This window comes from Globicephala melas, chromosome 17 (genome assembly GCF_963455315.2).
Source record: "Globicephala melas chromosome 17, mGloMel1.2, whole genome shotgun sequence".
NCBI lineage: Eukaryota > Metazoa > Chordata > Mammalia > Artiodactyla > Delphinidae > Globicephala > Globicephala melas.
In genome coordinates, this window is record NC_083330.1 from 46,716,491 (window position 1) to 46,735,216 (window position 18,726).

Here is an 18,726-nt window from a genome sequence, read left to right on the forward strand (position 1 = left end):
AGGCTCTCCTACGCCCTCGGCTCAGTAGCTCTCCGAGCATTCTTTGCCATGGGGACCCCACGCCACGCTTACACTCTCCCTCCTTCCAGGACCCCTCCCACGACATCTCGAGAGTCCCTCCACGCGCTCACACTCTTTCACCTGCAGCCAGACACCATGCCCACCCCCCGCCCTCCCGTTCCAAAACCCTGGGAGCCCTCACTCCCGATCACACCCTCTCTCCGGACGCGACACGCCCCGCCGCCAGTGCCCACACTCCTAGTCTTCTGCCTCTCCAGCTGACCCACAGGGCGCCCCAACCACCTCGGCTCTCCCTCTTTCCTCTCTCCCGACGCAGGCTCGCACGCTCACATTCGCCACACCCCCGCCCTTGAAACTCCCGCTCCCCGCCTCCGCCCGGCTCACACTCTTAGCCTCACAACATCTCCCCGCCCGGCCCCAGTCCACAGATCGCGTTCGGGAGGGGTGGCCGCCGCCCGCTGGGCGTCCGCGGTGCCCGGGCCTCAGCGGCCGGGAGGTGACGCGGCCCGCGGGAGGAGCCCGGGAGGCGGAGGGGCGGAGGAGGTGCGGCGGCGGCATCGAGCGGCGGAGGCGGCGGCAGCAGCGGCGTAGAGAGCGGGCCCACCGCACCCACTCTACGGACCCTAGGGCGGCGGCGGCGGCTGAGGGACCCTGGGCGGGCGCGTGATGAGGAAGGACCGGCGCCCGACCCTGCTGCGCGTCGGAGCTCGCTTGGATGCGGGCGTTGGCAGCCGCGTAGCCCTGGCCCCGGGACTCTCCGCCGCTAGCCCTTGTCATCTCTTCTCCGTTTTCGCTTACCCGGTCTAGCCCGGAGGGGTCTCTGGCGGCCATCCCCTGCCCCGCGGCCCTCTCCTCGTCGTGGCTAGAGGGGGGTCCTCCCTCCGCGGCGCCGGGAGCCCTGTGACGCGTCAGCCGGCTGTACGGCTCAGCTGCTTCTCTGGGAAATTAGACCCTGCTTCCTCCCTCCCCGCTCTTGCGCCCCTCCGGCTCGCGGGACGCTGCCTCTGGGCGCTCGGAGCGAGTTCCCCGGACTCCCCCGGGGGGCTGGGTCGCGCAGCCTCCTCTTTCTCCTCTCGAGCGGTGCGCGCACCCCCCGCCCCCGCCGCGGCCGTACACACTCGCGCCCCGGCCGGCGCGCCGCCCTCCTGCCCGCTCCCTCCAGTCACCCCACCCTTAGTCGTCCCCGCCACCTTACTCCACCACCCTCCCCTGCCGCTCCGCTCACTCCGCGTCCCGGCCCGGCCTCCCGCTCCTCGCTCCCTCAAACCGCTCACTTGCCAGCCCTTCGCCCCCGGGAAGAAGAAACATTTCTCGGAGCGCACTCATCAGCTCTCCCTTCCCCCGCGCTCGCCCTCCCCTCCCCCGCTCTTCTATCTTGGAGGAGGGGGGCTGTCGCCTAGGACTGAAGGCCATTGATTTGTATGTATTTGTCCCAGCGCCGGAGGCTGCCCCAGCCGCCCGCGCCGGTGCCGCCGCCGCCGCCTCCAGTGGAGTTGCCTCCCTTCTTCCCTAGGGTGGTTAGACTCCACCAAATATGTCGGCTCCTGTCGGGCCGCGGGGCCGCCCGGCTCCCACCCCGGCGGCCTCTCAGCCGCCTCTGCAGCCCGAGATGCCCGACCTCAGCCACCTCACGGAGGAGGAGAGGAAAATCATCCTGGCGGTCATGGATAGGCAGAAGAAAGAAGAGGAGAAGGAGCAGTCGGTGCTCAAGTAAGGACCTGGCTCCATCTTCCCGCCTCCCTCCCTGCCCTCCGCCCCCTCGGCCGCTGCCCTGCGGCCGCCTGCGCGCCCCGGGTCGCCGCCCTCCCTCTCGCCGGCGGCGCCCGGGCCATGAGGGTTGCGGCTGGTGGCGGCCGCCGGGGCTGCTTTCTGGGTGTCAGAGCGCGGGGGTGTGTGTCGGGGAAGGAGGGCGCCGAGGCCGGCTGAGGTGAGGGTCGCGAGCCTTTGGGCGTTGTAATTTTCCCGGGCGTCCTGCTGGCTTTCCCCGCGGGCCAGTTCGGCTCCGTGGCCCCGGAGGGGTTGGGGCTGAACCCAGGCTCCGCGCGTCCCTTCTCCCTTCCCGCCGCCCTCGCGCGGAGGCAGTGACTGGGGCAAGGAATCCAATATGGCCGTGCACAGGTGCTCCCCGGCCGGGACCCCGGCAAAGGCGCGCCGGCCGGGGATGAGGGCGCCGCCGGGGCCGTCTCGTCGCCGCCTCCGCAGGGCGGCTCGGAGAGCAGAGCTGCCCACTGTCGTAGCGAGCAGGAGGGAGGCCGTGCGGGCGAGGGGCCTAAGCTCTGTCGCGTTTCGGGTGGGTGTGCGGCCGCCGCCATCTTCCACCCCCTCCCCCTCGGCGGGTTCTAACACCCTGCACTCTGCTGCTCTTCCTGTTTGCAACTAGTAAATCTGTTTAATCCTGAAGGGACTCTGAAGAGACCCTAGTTCCTCCCATTACTGCGCTTTGGGATGCTTCCTACCTTGTGAAGTTCTACTATTTGTGCTGATAGGCTAGGCAGCCGGGGTCTTGCCGAGGGTGGGACGGTAAAAGCAGCACCCAGTCACCCGCGCAGTTTAGCGGCTGTGTAACTTCAGCACCAGGGAACTGTCCGGACAGATATCTGTAGCTTTGAGACTCCTTTTCTTGTCAGTCTGGCAAAGAGATTTGTTTCTGCACGTTTGCTTTTAAATGTTTTACGGTTATTTGATTTCTCAGTTACTACGTGAAAGAGAGTGCGCAGAAGATGTGTAACCCTTCTGATATTTTTCCAACTCAACTCTTTCATTTTTGCTTGAAATGCATTATTCATTAAGATATTAATTTGTACAGTTTATATGCCGAAGGTGCGACAGTTATTTTCTGTGTTATCAAATATACTTTTCCCATATTCTCCACAGAAACACATAGCTGAAAGTGTAAGAGTTCCTCTAGGAGGGAACTAACACACTGACCTCTGATCATTAACTTTTAAAAACAGGTTGTTGCATTCAGTATTCTTTAGCACTTACAAAGAAACAATTCTGTCTATACATACATATTTGCATATTTTAATGAAAAATATTCCTTTAAATAATATAATAACAAATGTATCAAATATATTTACATGTCCAAGAAAAATACTAGTTCTCAAAAATATTGAAGCACTAAGAGAGCAAATGTGCTCCTAACATATTAACTGAAATAAAGAAGAATTGCTTCTTCGAAACTGATTTCTGGGTTTGAATACTTGTTTGGGAGTGTGATTTATTAGTAGCCTCGAGAAATGAAAAAGGTTAAGAAATTTCAGTAGCTTATTTCAACTAATAATGAATTAAACATTATTTTGAAAAGTTTTTTGAGCATACTTCTAATTTTGCTCAACTTTACTATATATACTAACAATGCCAAGCTTTTTGATGACTTAGATTTGGTATTTAGATATATGAATCTGTATTTTTCACTATAATTGCTACAAAATAAGTATTTTCAAAATGATGCTCAAATTACATGTGGTTTTATTTCTTTGACTCACATATTTAGATGTAGAATGTGTTTTTATTTTTTTATGGTATGCTAAATCATGGTACTTACTGGCTAGTTCAGTATAGTTCCAAATCTATTTATTGTTCTAATATTTAGAAATTTAAATGAAGTTTTGAGTACTGAATTAAGAATTACTCAAAATTAACTATATGTTATATAGTGTGAAAGGGTTTTCCAGGTAGGTACATGTGAATATATTACATTTCTATGTAAACCTACATACTGTGCAAATCATATAAAGTTTGTGCATTCATATTTGCATAGTTTAGGTAGAAACAAGCATTCTCTACACATATAGTTATACAGTATATGAAATTTCATTGATGAAAAATCTGTTCATATTTATTTAAAATATCTATTTGCATTTTTACCTAACTGAGACTTGGAAGGAGTCATACCTCAAAATGATCTACATGGTTTCGGAATTGTTTCTGTATTCATTTTAACAAGAAGCTATTTGGAAGTTAAAGCATAATATATTTGAAACTTTAATTTTTAATGTTCTTTAAAAATACTTTTGGCTTTTGTAATAAGCTGAGAGTAGGCAAAGAAAATGAGGAAAAGAATAGATAGACTTTATAATAGAATGATAATAGTGAAAGACATTGTTTTGAAGAATTTGACAATTTACTAAGTAATATATTTTCAATGTTGTTTATTAAGTTCAAATGCTATTTATAAGAAAAAAATAATACTAATATTCTTCAATGATTACTATTTCCCATTAAGTTTTAGGGGCCATTTATCTGGTCATGACTACACTTTGTTTCTCTTTAGTGATGTCCATTTAATTGCATGTTAACATTTATTCTGAGAGAAGGTCATGGGCAGAGAGAAATAAACTGAAATTCAAATTCATGTCTGCTGCCTTTTAACAACTATGTTAAAAAATAAGTTTGCTGTGTGAAAAATTGACACTGTTGCATGGAAATATTTTTGCATGATCTGTGAGTTTCAATATTCATGTTAAGTATTCATACAAAGTGGAGTGTGCCTACCCAAGGGCATCATAAGATGATGTATTGGATTACAGGAAGAAAATAATAAAACATATTTACATTTCTATTTGAAAAAGAAATTAAGCTTTACTAATACTTAATATATAGATTGACAGTGTGAAGATGCATATAATTTATAAATAAATATACATATTTTAAGAAGTTCATGCCTGAGATATTTTTAGTGAGAGAGGTGAGCGATCAAAACTGATTGAGACCACTACAGTAATCTCTCTTCTAAGGAGCCTGAATAATTAAAAACTATTTATATTTATTTAATCATTAGCAATTTCTTCAAAGTCTAGCTGAATATCCACATACTCTGGAAGTCTTTGGTCACCATCAAATAATACCATTTTACGTGTGAGTGAGATATTAGGCCTTTGGAAGCATTTTTATATTTCAGTAGATGAATAATTACTTTTTTTATCCTTATGTAAATTCCTTTAACAGTTTTAGTTTGGATAACGCAATCTATCAGTAAAATCTGTAATGTCCTTTTATTGATTAAAGTTTTTAAACCTTGTCTTTCAAGACTAAACTTCTTGAGGGCAAGAATAAAAACTTACCCTTCTTTTCTTCGGAGTTTGTATTTTGCAGCATCCTTAACACCTGCACGTGGTAGGTACCTAGTAAGCAATGTTGATTTAAATTGTAGTAATGTTCATTAACAAGTAGTTTACCAAACTTGTTGGGAAAATGAAATTTTTGGGACAAAAGTACATAATTTATTAAAAGTTTATATTTTTCAGGGAGTTTTTGTTGTTTGTTTTTGGTGTGATATTGTGAAAAAAATGTATGAGGAAAGCAAACCTACTGAAATCAACAGAAAAGTATTCATTCAGTAAATACTTATTGAGTTTCTACTATCTGCATATAATAGTCTTTCAGATGAGGTGTTTTTGCAACAAATTAGAAATTATGTGCTTCTTGACCTGTAAATTATCTTTTCATTCTCAGTTTAGATTTTCTGTTAATGTCAAAGGGATAATTTGCTCCCCCAATAAAAGAAGATGATAAGTAAAAATTTCCATGATAGATCGAGGTAATAATTTAGCTTATATTTAAAACATAGGTAAGCAGTTCTAATTTCTTTTTAATAATTCAATTTTAAAAGTACTTTCCAAAGTCAATTTATAAACTCCTTTATTTAATAGGTAACACATAACATAATGTATAAAATTTCTTAGCTACCTATTTCCCCTAGCCAGAGGCAACTGCTGTTGTCAGCGTATTATATACTCTTTCAGAAATATTCTATGCATGAGAGTAGATATGTGTGTATATCAAATACTGTGTGTCTGTATATGTAGGTATGTGTGTGCACACACGTATGGGTTTATATTTGTAAACATAAAGAAACACAATGTGTCCTGCAGTTTACTTCTTAGGAGATCAATTCCATACCTGTGAATATATGTGCCTAATTCATTTTAATGGCTGTGTAATATCCCATTTTATGAATGTTCTGTAACTTCTTTAACTAGTTTCATATTCTTAGGTATTTAAGTTGTTTCTAATTATTTTGCCATTAGAAATAACGCTGTGATAAATATCTTTGTACATATGTCATTTCCCACATGTGTGAATATGTCTCTGGAATAAATTCCTAGAAATGGGATTGTTTAGTCAAAAGGTCATAAAATATAACTTTTATATTTTTTATAACTTATATAAAATAAAAATTTTAAATTTTAATAAATATTAAAAATAATAAATATTAAATTTCACAAAGGAAGTATGCATAAGTGACATATAATAGGGAGATTTTCACACATCCTTGTTCAGTCAGTATGTGATAGTCCTTGCCAATGTTTTGGTGAAAAATATGCCATTCTAGATTTAATTGCAGTTTTCTTACTATCAGGGAGGTTGAGAACCATTTGTATTTCTTTTTCTGTTTGTCATTTTTAATGATTTGTTGAATCTCTTTATTGTCACCTGTTTTATGACCTTGTTTATACCTTTTTACTAGTCAGGGTTTTTAATAATGTATTTAAATTTATTACTTTTTATTTTATGGCTTTTGGGTTTTGTGATATACTTAGAATGATCTTCCTCATTCTAATATTTAAAATACTACCATATTTTTTCTTATAGCCTAATGAAATTTTAAGAGTCAGATAAATGATGTAACAATCATGAAGACTTAAATAAAAATCGTTATTGTACTTGTAAATAACCATGCTCATTGCCAAAACTTGAAACTCTATAGATTTTAAGGATTCAAAATGCATTCTAAAAAATTGATTGGCATTTTATGAGAGAGTACCTAGTAAATTCTTTATGTATATTCTATATTTTAAAGTAACTAGGACAATTAAATAATATCTTGTTGGCAATACATATTGATAAAAAATTGATTGTACAGTGTGATGAAGAGAGAGGTAGTGGAGGCAAGTGTGCTGGGCTAGATGGATTTCGACTTGAAACTTTATTTTACTAATTAATAACTGTAAGTTCTTGCTTACATTATTAAACTCTCTGAGCCTGTGTTTCCTCATCTGTATTATCTGAGTAATAACATCTACCTTGAAGGATTGTTGTAATCAATATAGACTAGTTAAGTGTCCTGGCACAAATAGGTGTGAAATAAATAGTTGTTATTAACTGATTATAGACAGGAGTCTCTAAGCCTTAATATTATAGCATTCCTGGGTGAAATTTGTCCCCTCTCCCCTTTTTTTGAGAGATTCTTTTCCTTGTCTACTGGGAAGTCAAAATATGCCTGGAGGACTTTTAGGTGACTTCATTATTTGTCTAGAAGGCTAAGAATGAGGAGAGGGAAGGTGATGAATTGGAAGCAGTTTCCTCAGCAAAAACCATTAATAAGGAGTCTGCTAACTAAGGTGTAGCAGTGAAAATAATACTGGCACCATGTTATTGGTTATTGCCAAGATACTGATTGTCCTAGGTGAATGTGAGGGAACTAATTTGTGGACGTTACATTGTGGTGTTTCTTAGATTTGCCTGGATCAATTTTTCACTCTATTAGTAAATCAAAAATATGTATTTACTTATTTGTCTTATTCATATTATATATGAGGACTCAGAATCTTATCAGGTTAATCTAATTCTGAAGCATGGTTTTTAGAGTTTAGAATGCTCATCTCCTTTCCTTTGCCCCTTAAATACACACAATTTTTGTATGCCTTCCTCTTTCTCATCCTTCTGGACTTAGCTTCAAATTTGTCTCCTTCTCTGAGCACTTTCCTGCCCATGCTTAGAAAGCATGGGCAGGAAAGCGCTTTCTTTTATCCTTCATCACATCTTTAATATTTCCCCAATTATTCTTATCAAAATTTACATTGGAATCTTTGTTTATAATCTGTGTACCCTGCTGGATTATAAATTCCCAGAGAACAGGCACCATGTCTGTCTCGTTTATCATTTCAGCCTCAGCTTCTAATCTAACACACTGCCTTACACATTGTAGCACTCAAAAATATTAGTTGGGGGGCTTCCCTGGTGGCGCAGTGGTTGAGAGTCCTCCTACTGATGCAGGGGACACGGGTTCGTGCCCCGGTCCGGGAAGATCCCACATGCCGCGGAGCAGCTGGGCCCGTGAGCCATGGCTACTGAGCCTGCGCGTCTGGAGCCTGTGCTCCGCAACGGGAGAGGCCACAACGGTGAGAGGCCCGCGTACCGCAAAAAAAAAAAAAAAAAAAAAATTAGTTGGGGGAATGAATGAAACATTGGGAATTAAATGTTCACTTAGAAATTAAATGTTCATTTAGAAATTAAATGTTCATTTAGATAGTGCTTCCTTTCAAGGTAAAATTCAGTAATCTGAAAGAAAAAGGTTTGCTTAGGTAGTAGTGCCCTTGTTTTTGAAATGAAATGTTAAGTTTTAAACATACGTCCAGTTTTGCTTATTTTACTGGAAGCAAACTTATGGTATTTTTGTATGATTGCAGCTCATCTTTCTTTTGGACTAAGAGCATATCTGTTCTGACTAGAAACCAGAAGAATATTGTGATACATCATTTTCCATTTAAGGAATATTGCAAATTAAGGAATATTTTACTTTAAAAATGATTACTTTACTTTTAAAGCATTTGCAAATTTCCAGTATGTTTAACAGAGCTGAATGGTAAGGAACATACAGAATGTGTTGGTTAGAAATAATTCATTTCCTCCAGGAGCGGGCAATCCAAGGCCAAGCATAATCATATGAACACATAAAGATGTAAAGTGCCGTGAAAAAACACTGTAAAGTTGTTTTTAGCACATTATAACCATAGCAGAAAATATGTTAGATAATCCAGTGAGTAGTTTGTTGTCTCTTTGGTATTGTTTGAGGGTGTCAGACACTTTATTCTTTTAAAATTTCTAGAAATTTCACTCCTAGATATTAAAGATAGTAGAGACTAGAGATATCAATACTTTTGTATTCTCTAGTCATGTAAGGAAATGCAGACATCTCTGTGTGTTAAAAACACTTTTAACCATTATCAGCTAATCCTTGAGGAACTCACTGTAAGAACCATGATAAACCACAATTAAACTATTGCATAATAAGTGCTAGTAGACCACTGAGCACAGTATATCGTGGCTATATTCATACAAGAGGAGTGCCTGATCCAGTCTTGGGGAGATAGTATCTAGGCTGAGTCTCAAAGGATGAGTAGATGTTAGCTGGGCAGAGGAAGATGTTGCGAACAAAAATACTAAAACTCCCACATCTCTCTCCCCCAAAACTTTACCTTTCATTTGTAAAAGAGAGGCAGGGAATGGTGGAGAAACTCACTTGAAGTGGTTCAGAAGGTCTGGAGCACAGGGTTTAAATGGAGGTGTGTTAGTAGAAGAGACTGGAGAGATGGCAAGGTTCAGAGTTGAAAAGATATTACATGCTATTCTTTGGATTTGGATTTAATCCTGAAGGCAGTAGGGAGTCCAGGAAGGATTTTAAGCACTGGCGCAATATAATCAGACTTTTGTTGTCAAACTACCTCCCCCTACCAGTTTTACAAGTACAATGGGTTGATGAGAATACGTAATGCTAGAGACAAGGGCAGTAGTTGGGAGACTCTTACAGTAATTTGGGTGATAAATGATGAAGATATGAAATAAGGCAGTCATGGTCGAAGTGGAGAGGCAGGACAGATTTTGAAAAATTTAGGAGCCAAATGGCCACGATTTGACAACTGTGTGTAAAGGGTGAAGTAAGCTCTTACGATGCCTGACTTGCTCAACTGACTGCTGTATACATAATACCTATTTGTCTTTGTCTGCTTATGTCACTGACTGTCAGCTCTCTGAACTCATCTAGTTTCAGGACCAGTGTTCTCTTGAGAGGGTGGTGGGGAAGTGGCTTCTTTTATTGTTTTAGTTATTTTAAAGAGCTTATAACATGAATATGAGTACTAGAAGTGACTACAACTTGGAATGTAGTGGGGGTAGGATGGGAAATAATAGAGCAGTAATAAAAAAGGGAGAAAGGAAAGAAGGCAAAGAAAAAGGGGAGAACAAGGTCAGGACTATTTGAATCCATTCCTAATAGGAAGGAACCCTAATAAATATCTTTGCTTATAATACTTTTTCCTGCTGGATATACTAACGCCGTGTAATCTTTTCCAGGTCTGTCTTCCTTTTATTGAACATTCCTTGCTCCCGTTGACAATTTAGTCTCAGTGAATTTCTCACCAACTGGTTTTGTTTAATCCTTTGGGTGTTTAAAACTATTATGCAGTCTTTGTTGTATATGTTAGATTTAATTCGGGCAAACTTCCTTTTTTTGTATATCTTCCTATACCACTTCTGAGGAAATTTTGGAAATGCGGGTGTATTTTAGGAAAATATAGAGAGGAGATTAGCTGTGGAGATGACATGTTGCAGTTGATGACGATTCTTTTCCTCTATATATGAGCTTACTGAATTATTGCAGAATTTATAAGTTTTGTTGGATTTTGTGATGGGAAGTTCTAGAAATAGGATTAGAGCTAGGATTATAGAAAGGGAAAAGTTGAGAACAGGTTTAGACCCAGGAGTGATATAATATTGTTTCACCTACTCTCTCTCTATAATTGTTACCAAAAAACTGGTGGGCAACTACATAGTATAAATTAAGCTAAGAATGAACAACTTTTATATAGTTTATATATTATGAACATGTATTATATCTATATTATATATACATGTCAAAAAGCTCTAATTTATATTTTCCATACAACATCCTGCAACTAGGCTTCTGGGATGCTAAAACTGGGAAAAAAGTATACACTAAATACTATAGCTAGATAGCAGAATAACCACAATGGTGTTTATTGGTATTTGATGCTTTGGTATTGTTCAGTTGACAGATGGAGATGATGCTCACATCCATCTTGTTTTGTTGGCGTATAAGGTGTCTATTACAATTGTTGTAATGGTTTGCTTCTCAGGCACATACATGAAAAACCTGTTTAATCACATATCACATCACACATAATTTCTTTTGACTGAAAGCTGAAATAATTAATTAATGCTTTTATTGGCACAACATTTTTTTTTGTCGAAAATGAACTTTGTGGTGGAGGTAGCTAGGTGTTCATCAAAGATTTATATTCCTCTTTCATAGAGTTGTTGCTATGCAGTAGCTGTCTAGCCCTGGACTACCTTTTCCGGCTCCTCTTGTGTCTAGGTGGGTGCATGTAATAGAGCTCTGGCTGATGATTATCCTCCCCCTCTGCCCCCCAACCCTGCATTAGATTTTACGTGAATAAGAGATATACTTCTGTGTTAAGTCATTGTGATTTTGGAGGCATATCTTTTACTGTGGCTAATATCACCTAATCTAATACAAATTCTCTTATGATTACTGCCTGTTATTTATTTAATTTTGGAAAAGCTTTAAAGTTCACATCTGCACTGGTCGAATCCAGAAGTACTTCCATGGTACCGAATTTTACCATCACAGGCTGATCTCTCTTCAACGATTGTCTGGTCTAAGCTAACCTAAGTCTTAATTCAGTCATTGATTCTTGAATACAGAATTTATCAGGAAGTGTCTTTTCCACCTGTCTGGTGACAATTGGGCTGTGTCCCAACTGAGGATTTGTCGTTGAAGTTTCGGGAAAGTACTTACACTGTATCTTAACACAGATACTTGCTCTGGAAGCCAACATAGCATATAGACTTAATGATGAGAAAGAAAAATTCACAACGCTAAGGATCCATTTTAGAACAAATTGAAGGTTCATGTTAAAAGTTTTGCAGGTTGAAGGCTAATGGTTAAACTCCATCTCCAAACTCTTAAGGTTAGGAAGATTTACAAAACTGGGAGGTGAATTTTATAAGACCAGAGGGAGATATAGTTGAATGTTGTTGAACTTTACCACTGCATTTTACGTATTTTTCCATTCACTGCTCCAGATCTACTCCATATTTTTTTCCCACTTTGCTTTGTACTATAGGAGACTGACCTCTGTGGATTGCATCAGCAGGCTCCCTTGTTCTCTGACCTCCAGGTGGGTTCTGTTGATGTGAGATGTTGGCAGATTGGATGGAAGGAGAATGAGGTCAGGTTATTTGTTCCCAAGTTTCCTCCATACCAGTCTGGTGGCCCTCTTAGTATAGCTATTTTTCTTCTGGTTCTGGAAATTCCTTCCCACTGTTGCTAGCCCCCATACTGCACTGTCCCTTGTTGGTTTCCTTAAACCCTGCCCACACCTTTGTAAAACAGTCCCTTTATTAAACTCTCTTTAGTTACTTTGTTTGAATATGCCATCTGTTTCCTGCCAGGACCCAGACTGATACACCAGAGTTCAGTAAAAATTTATTGGGATTATGAATGTGAATGGACCATGACTTTAGGTATTCACAACCCACTTCCTTCTATGTAATCATAGTAATCTTTTTACAAATCCCTCTCTGTGTCATGTTCTTTAACTCTTTGATTATGCACATCCTCTTACGTTACCTGATATGCTGTTTTGTGCCTAGCTCCATTGCTGTGAAGAGATACATCTCTCTGATGTATTTCCGCCAGTTGGGTATCTCTCCTTTCAATTTCCATAGCACTTTGTAAATAATTATTTTATAATGTTTCAGATTTTCAATATCAGTTACTAATCTCTATGTTCTTCTTAGTATAACAGGTTTCTTTGATGTCATGGACCAAGTTTTAATCATCTTTTTATGCCCAAGGTAGTACCAGGCACGTAGTTGTGAGTCAATAAACATTTGTTAATAAAACCTGGAGGTCATGGGAGTCATTCTAATTTCCTCCCTCTTCCTCAGCCCTCAAATATAATCAGTTACCAAATCCTGTCATTATTATCTCCCAAACATCTTTGAAATCCCTTTCTCTCCATCTTCATTGTCACTGCATTGTTTCATGCCTTTACTATATTTTCCTTAATTATTCATTTCTAAACACGGATCTTTTCTTTAGGCTCACTTTCTGTAATCCAACCTCTATAATAGTACAACTCTCTAACATACAAATTTAATGTTCTTAATATTCTTCAGTACCTCCCCATTGCATTTATGATATAGTCCAAACTTCTAGGTATATCATAGAAGTCCCTTTATGATGTTTTATCAACCTTTATATCCTGGCAGTCTTTCATGAGCACTGCCTGTTTTGACTGTATCAAAATATTTGAAGTGAGTTCCCTATTTTTTTTTTTTTCCATCTTCTGTTGTAGTTTAGCATATACTGTTCTCTATGACTAGAAAGCCCTAGCCACTTTACTCTGGCTAAGTCCTCCTAGGTCTTAACTGAGATTCATCTCAGGTTTCCAACGTTTTGGAAACTGGGTTAGATGACTCTCATTTGTGCTCTTACAAACTCTTGTTATATACTTCTATTATATACATTAATACTACATTAATGCTCAATAGGCAACATTTATTGAATTCTTACTGTGCTGTTGCTGTGCTCTATTATATATGCATTATCTGATTCAGCCGCTACAACAATCTTATGAGATAGTTATTATTTTCCCCAGTTTTACAGATAAAAAAAAAATGAAGACTCCAGTTATATGCTCAGAGTTTTCAGTAGGGAGCGAGGATTTAAGCCCAAGCAGTCATATTCCAGAATTTGTACTCTTAATAACCACACCTTATTATGTTATAGTTGTTGACTTCTTCCTATTTTCTGATAGATTGTAGAAAAAGGACAGTGTTCCCAGTGGGTGGTCCATTGTAAGTGGATATAAATTTTTTTTGAATGAATGATTAAATCTGACACTACCTAACTGACAGAGTGGATAGCTGCTAATACCTCAAGAAATGATTATCTTTAGGATTTAGTGGTCGCATTTGTAAGAAGTTTATTGTTACTTCTCTTGGACATGAGAACTATTGGTTATGGTGCATGGTATTAAACTAACAATCAAGTAGTGGGCAGCAGATGAAAACAGTTGAGAACAAAATACATTTAATAAGTATTATTTTTTACATTTAAAAAACGTTTCATTTAATAAACATTTATTCAAGGATGTGAGAGATTAAGCCACCTTTTGCTGGTGCACCAGTAGACACTGTTTTTTTGCTATAGTGTAGAGTATTTTTCTATTTGAAATAGTAGTTAGCATTTTAGAGAATTCCACCAACAAAAAAAATTCTCTGGACAATAATAATGGTGGTATTACAGGGGTAGGAAGCTTTGAGGACAAAACATCTTTGTTAAGACCAGGTTCAATGTCTAGAATATGAGGTGATGAAGTTGATTTCTAGATGATAAAGAATATTAGCATATGGTCAGTGACCAGTCTTCAAATATGTTAACAAGAATAAGGTAACATGGTAACAAACTTGAGCCAAAGAAATGAACCAGAAGGTGTGTGTAATAGCTGCTTCATTTGAGGTAATCTATGGCTAAGATTTCCTTAAAGAGGCTTTACCCTACCTATACCTCATGTTTAATTTCTTAAAAAATTTCCCCCTTACTTTGTATTTATGTTCTTAATGGTAAAATTCCAGTATATTTTTGTTGATATGATAGTGAGAGCTTAGAGTACTCCTAGAGATGTGTTGCTGTGGTACCATTGGTTGTCTTAGCTGAGATCTGAAGAGGAATGTGTAAAATTGAGGAAAGAGAAGTGGAAATTCAAGAGTATGAGACTAGTGTTCACTTTTTATCTTAAGCCTCTTCCATATAGGGTTTTCTCTGAATTTGAATATATCTCTAGACTTGTAGCAGGAATTGAAGGAGGGAATTAATATTTCTTCGGTGTCTACTATGTACTAGGATCCAGGTTACAAAGCTTATGAGTAACAGAACACAGATCTGTACCTAGATCTTTCTAACTCCAAAACCCAGTCTCTTTCCATCACATTGCTGTTTAGTCTTATGGAAAGTAGTTAAGAGCCTATTGCTGAAACACTTGGACTCTGGAGTCAGACAAGCTTGGGTTTGAATCCCAGCTCTGTTACTTGGTAGTTGGGCACCTCAGTGTCTTTATCTGTAAAACGGGGATAATAATACCTACTTTATAAGCTGTTATGAGGATTGAGTTTACATTTATAAAGCTCTTAGAAGAGTTCCTAGCACATAATAAACATCATGTGTTTGTTAAATAAATAAATTAGCTGAAAGAGGAAAGCATTGATAACTGTGGAGAATATCAATCCAGTTTATCTTCAATAAATACTTTTATGAATCCCCAATATTTTAATACCTGTTGAAAAGACATTGCTACTTCCTTTAATAAAGTATGACCTAGATCTTCCAAGGTTATAAGTAGTATCCCTTGTATTAATTCGTTTTCTACTACTAGCAAACTTAGTGGCTTAAAACAATACAAATGTATTATCATACGGTTCTGTTAAGTCAGAAGTCTGACATGGGTCTTACTGGACAAAATCAAAGAACTGGCTGTGTTTCTTTCTGGAAGCTAGCAGGGGGTGTTTCCTTGCTCATTTGGGTTGTTGAAAGAATTCAGTTCCTTGATGTTATAGGACTGAGATCCCCATTTCCTTCTTGGCTGTCAGCTGAATTGTGTTTTGACCTCCTAGAGACCTCTATCCAGTGTTGCACATAGCCTCCTACATCTCAGAACCATCAATGGGGCATTCAGTTCTCAAGATGCCATCTCTTTGACCGTTCTTCTGTCACTGCCTCTCTCTCTGTCCACAGCTGGGAAGGATTTTTCTCTTTTAAGGATTCATATGATTAGATTGGGCACACCCAGATATTGCAGAATAATCTTCCCATCTTAATCACATCTCTAAAATCTCTTTTACCATGTAAGGATACATATATTCACGTTCCTGGGATTAGAACGTGAACATCTTTGGGCAACCATTATTTTCCTTACATTCCTGTAGTAAGTGCCACTAGATATTAAGTTTGGGTATATGTTTTTATAAAGGAGACATTGAGCTACTCTTATTTTTAAAAATGTATTTTGTATTCAGAGACACAAATTCTAGAATGGTATCTTTGAAATAATATTTTACAATAGGTTTTTTAACCTATTTTTTACCTATTTTACAATAGGTACTTTTCCATAGGTTTATTATACTTTATTGCCCTCAAATTATTGCCAATCTGCTCTTCACTTTTCATTTATTTAAGTTTCCTCTCGAATTAAAATACTGGTCAAATGGGAAGTGGGCTTGGGGGGTTGGGGGCAAGCAGTGAGAATTGTTCTTAGCTCTGCACATAAAGAACACTTAAGTACTCTTCCTGAGTAGTCTTTTCCGTTAATAATTGGATTTATTTTTATAGATTGAGGAATAAATAAATTTATCATATGACTAACATAGTGAAGAGTTACTGAAACCTTTCCAAATGCAACATTTTCATTATCTGATGGCCATTTTAAAAGACTCAGTATAAACTTTATATTATAGTATGAGTAAATAAAGATTGGGATTTAATCTTTTGATGAGAATGCAGTTTCTCTTGGCATGTTTGGTTGAAGAGCCATTTCTTACCCTACAATAAATGTACTTTCATATATTATTTTTATTTCTTATAATTTTTAGCCAAGAAGTCTGATTTAATGAAAAGATATAGTATGTAGTATGACTTAAATTTTATGTCTGGTTAAAATATAATCTATTGTTTTTACTTTAGTACATAAAATATTAAAAGTAGCTATGAAATAGCTAGAAAAAGAAAATAACCAAGGCTGTCCTTCAAAACTACTAACACAAATTCATGTTTCAGCATTTTTTTTTTAAATATATGTTAGTAATTACCATCTTTTTTTTTGGCTGTGTTTGGTGTTCATTGCTGCGTGCGGGCTTTCTCTAGTTGCGGCGAGCAGGGTCTACTCTGTTGTGGTGTGCGGGCTTCTCATTGTGGTGGCTTCTCTTGTTGCGGAGCATGGGCTCTAGGCACGTGGGCTTCAGTAGTTGCAGCACACATGCTCAGAGGTTGCGGCATGTGGGCCCTAGAGTGCATGGGCTTCAGTAGTTGTGACACACGGGCTCTGTGGTTGCGGCTCATGGGCTGTAGAGTGCAGGCTCAGTAGTTGTGGTGCACGGGCTTAGTTGCTCCACAGCATGTAGGATCTTCCTGGACCAGGGATTGAACCCGTGTCCCCTGCATTGGCAGGCAGATTCTTAACCACTGCACCACCAGGGAAGTCCAGCATATAGTTTTATATGTTGGAGTAGACTAGATAACAGAGTCCAGTCAGGAGACAGAAACTACAATAGTAATTTGAACAGGGAAATTTTAATATAAAGGTTTGTTAACTTGTAGCAGAGAACAGCCACCTCCTTTAGGGCTGAGGCTGAGTACTCAAGGAAGGAACAAACTTGGAAGAGGTCCCTTCCCCCATAACTAAGGCTGAAATTCAGCCCTTTTTGGAGGTCGTGGCACTGTCCCATTGCGCTGCCACCAGCTGAGGCAAACAGGCAGGAAGTCATCTGTGGGGATGTTGGCTGCTGAGAAGATGGCTGGAGTGCTCAGGAAAGTCCCTCACTGGGGAGCCACCCATGGGTGTCCATGAAACTTGTCGGGATACTGCCTGCTGGGATGCTGCTGAAATTTCTGAAACGATGCCTGTTGGGGTGCTGTTGAAAAGTGCTAGGAGAGTGAGTGCCACTGGGTATCCTGTAAACTCCTGGCAGCCAAGCATCGCAGGAAACACTACAGAACTCCCAGAACCAAAAAGAAAAGCCCCTTCTTCCTTTTGCTCTGGCTCCCTCTACTGACAAAACTTAACATTGTGCCAAGTGGTAAAGGAGAAATGGTCATAGAGTCCAGATCCAGTATCACCAAGTGGGACAAAGAAGGATGGATTAGGAGCTGAGAGGCAATACATGTATAAATTTACGGTAGGCTATGCTATCCTCAAATATCAGTAGCTTAAAACAATATAGGCTTATTTCTTTTTCATGCTATATGTTTTTTCTGGCTCACTTGGGGTCTTCACTCTATTGTCAACCCTGAGAGCAGATGAAGAGAGAGACTGGTGAATTGCAAGTTGTCTCTTAAAGTTTCCTCTCAGAAATATGTATATAACTTCTGCTCACGTTTCATTGGCCATACATAGCAAGTTACATGATCATGCCTAACTCAGTGTAGAAAAGTGTAATCCTACCATGGATAGAAGCAGAATCAGAAATATTTGTTGAAAAATATAACTACCACAGGATTGACAGGATTGGTATTAGAAAGTTTGTCAATCCCTAGGATAATTATTTATAATTCTGCCTTTAAAAATTGTTTAATTTGCTTTGTAGTTTTTAGGAATTTTAGTGAAAAATAATATCAACATAAAAATTGATGGTGCTCTTAACTTCTGGGTCAGTGACCTCAAATCTGACAGTGACCTAACTCATTTGTGTAAAATAGTGAGGGTGAAACATATTTAAGCAGCAGGAAATATATTTTTTGAAGGTTAAGTACAGACTTTAAAATTTTGCATTTAAAATTTTTATATTAACTTATGCTTACATGATATTACATGAAATATGAAATGTGTCTTTTTATGCAGAAAAAGGTTTTTTCATTTATGGTCAGTCTTGGATAAGGAATAAAAAACAAGATTTGGGTATCTGGATTAGAGTCCTGGCACCATCATTTACAAGCTATGTTATCTTGAAGAAGTCACTTCAACTCCCTAAACTCTGTAAATGGAGATCGAAAACACAGGTCCAAAATTCCTTAACTGAAACTTGTTTTGCCAGCTGTGTTTTATAATGCAGCTATTTTGGATTTTAGAAATGTGAAGGTGCATATGCCACGGAAATGTGTAACTCTTAGCGGGTCAGGACAGCAGCCCCTAAGCGAACACATTTATATTTCTCCAGTGAAAC

At 39.6% G+C, this 18,726-nt stretch overlaps 1 protein-coding gene across 41 annotated transcripts in view; it reads left to right on the plus strand.

The window, feature by feature from the left end:
- Window positions 1-499: 499 nt before the first annotated feature.
- Window positions 500-18,726, plus strand: part of RIMS2 (regulating synaptic membrane exocytosis 2) — a 572,826-nt gene continuing 554,599 nt past the window's right edge. For 6 of the 41 annotated variants that reach the window (XM_060287504.2, XM_060287506.2, XM_060287508.2 and 3 more), the window contains exon 1: window positions 501-1,731. In XM_060287504.2, the coding sequence (XP_060143487.1) occupies window positions 1,556-1,731 (176 nt within the window). In that variant the 5' untranslated portion in view covers window positions 501-1,555. Of the gene's footprint in view, window positions 1,732-18,726 lie in introns of all 41 variants that reach the window. The other 35 variants (XM_060287512.2, XM_060287515.2, XM_060287518.2 and 32 more) reach the window with 13 other exon arrangements.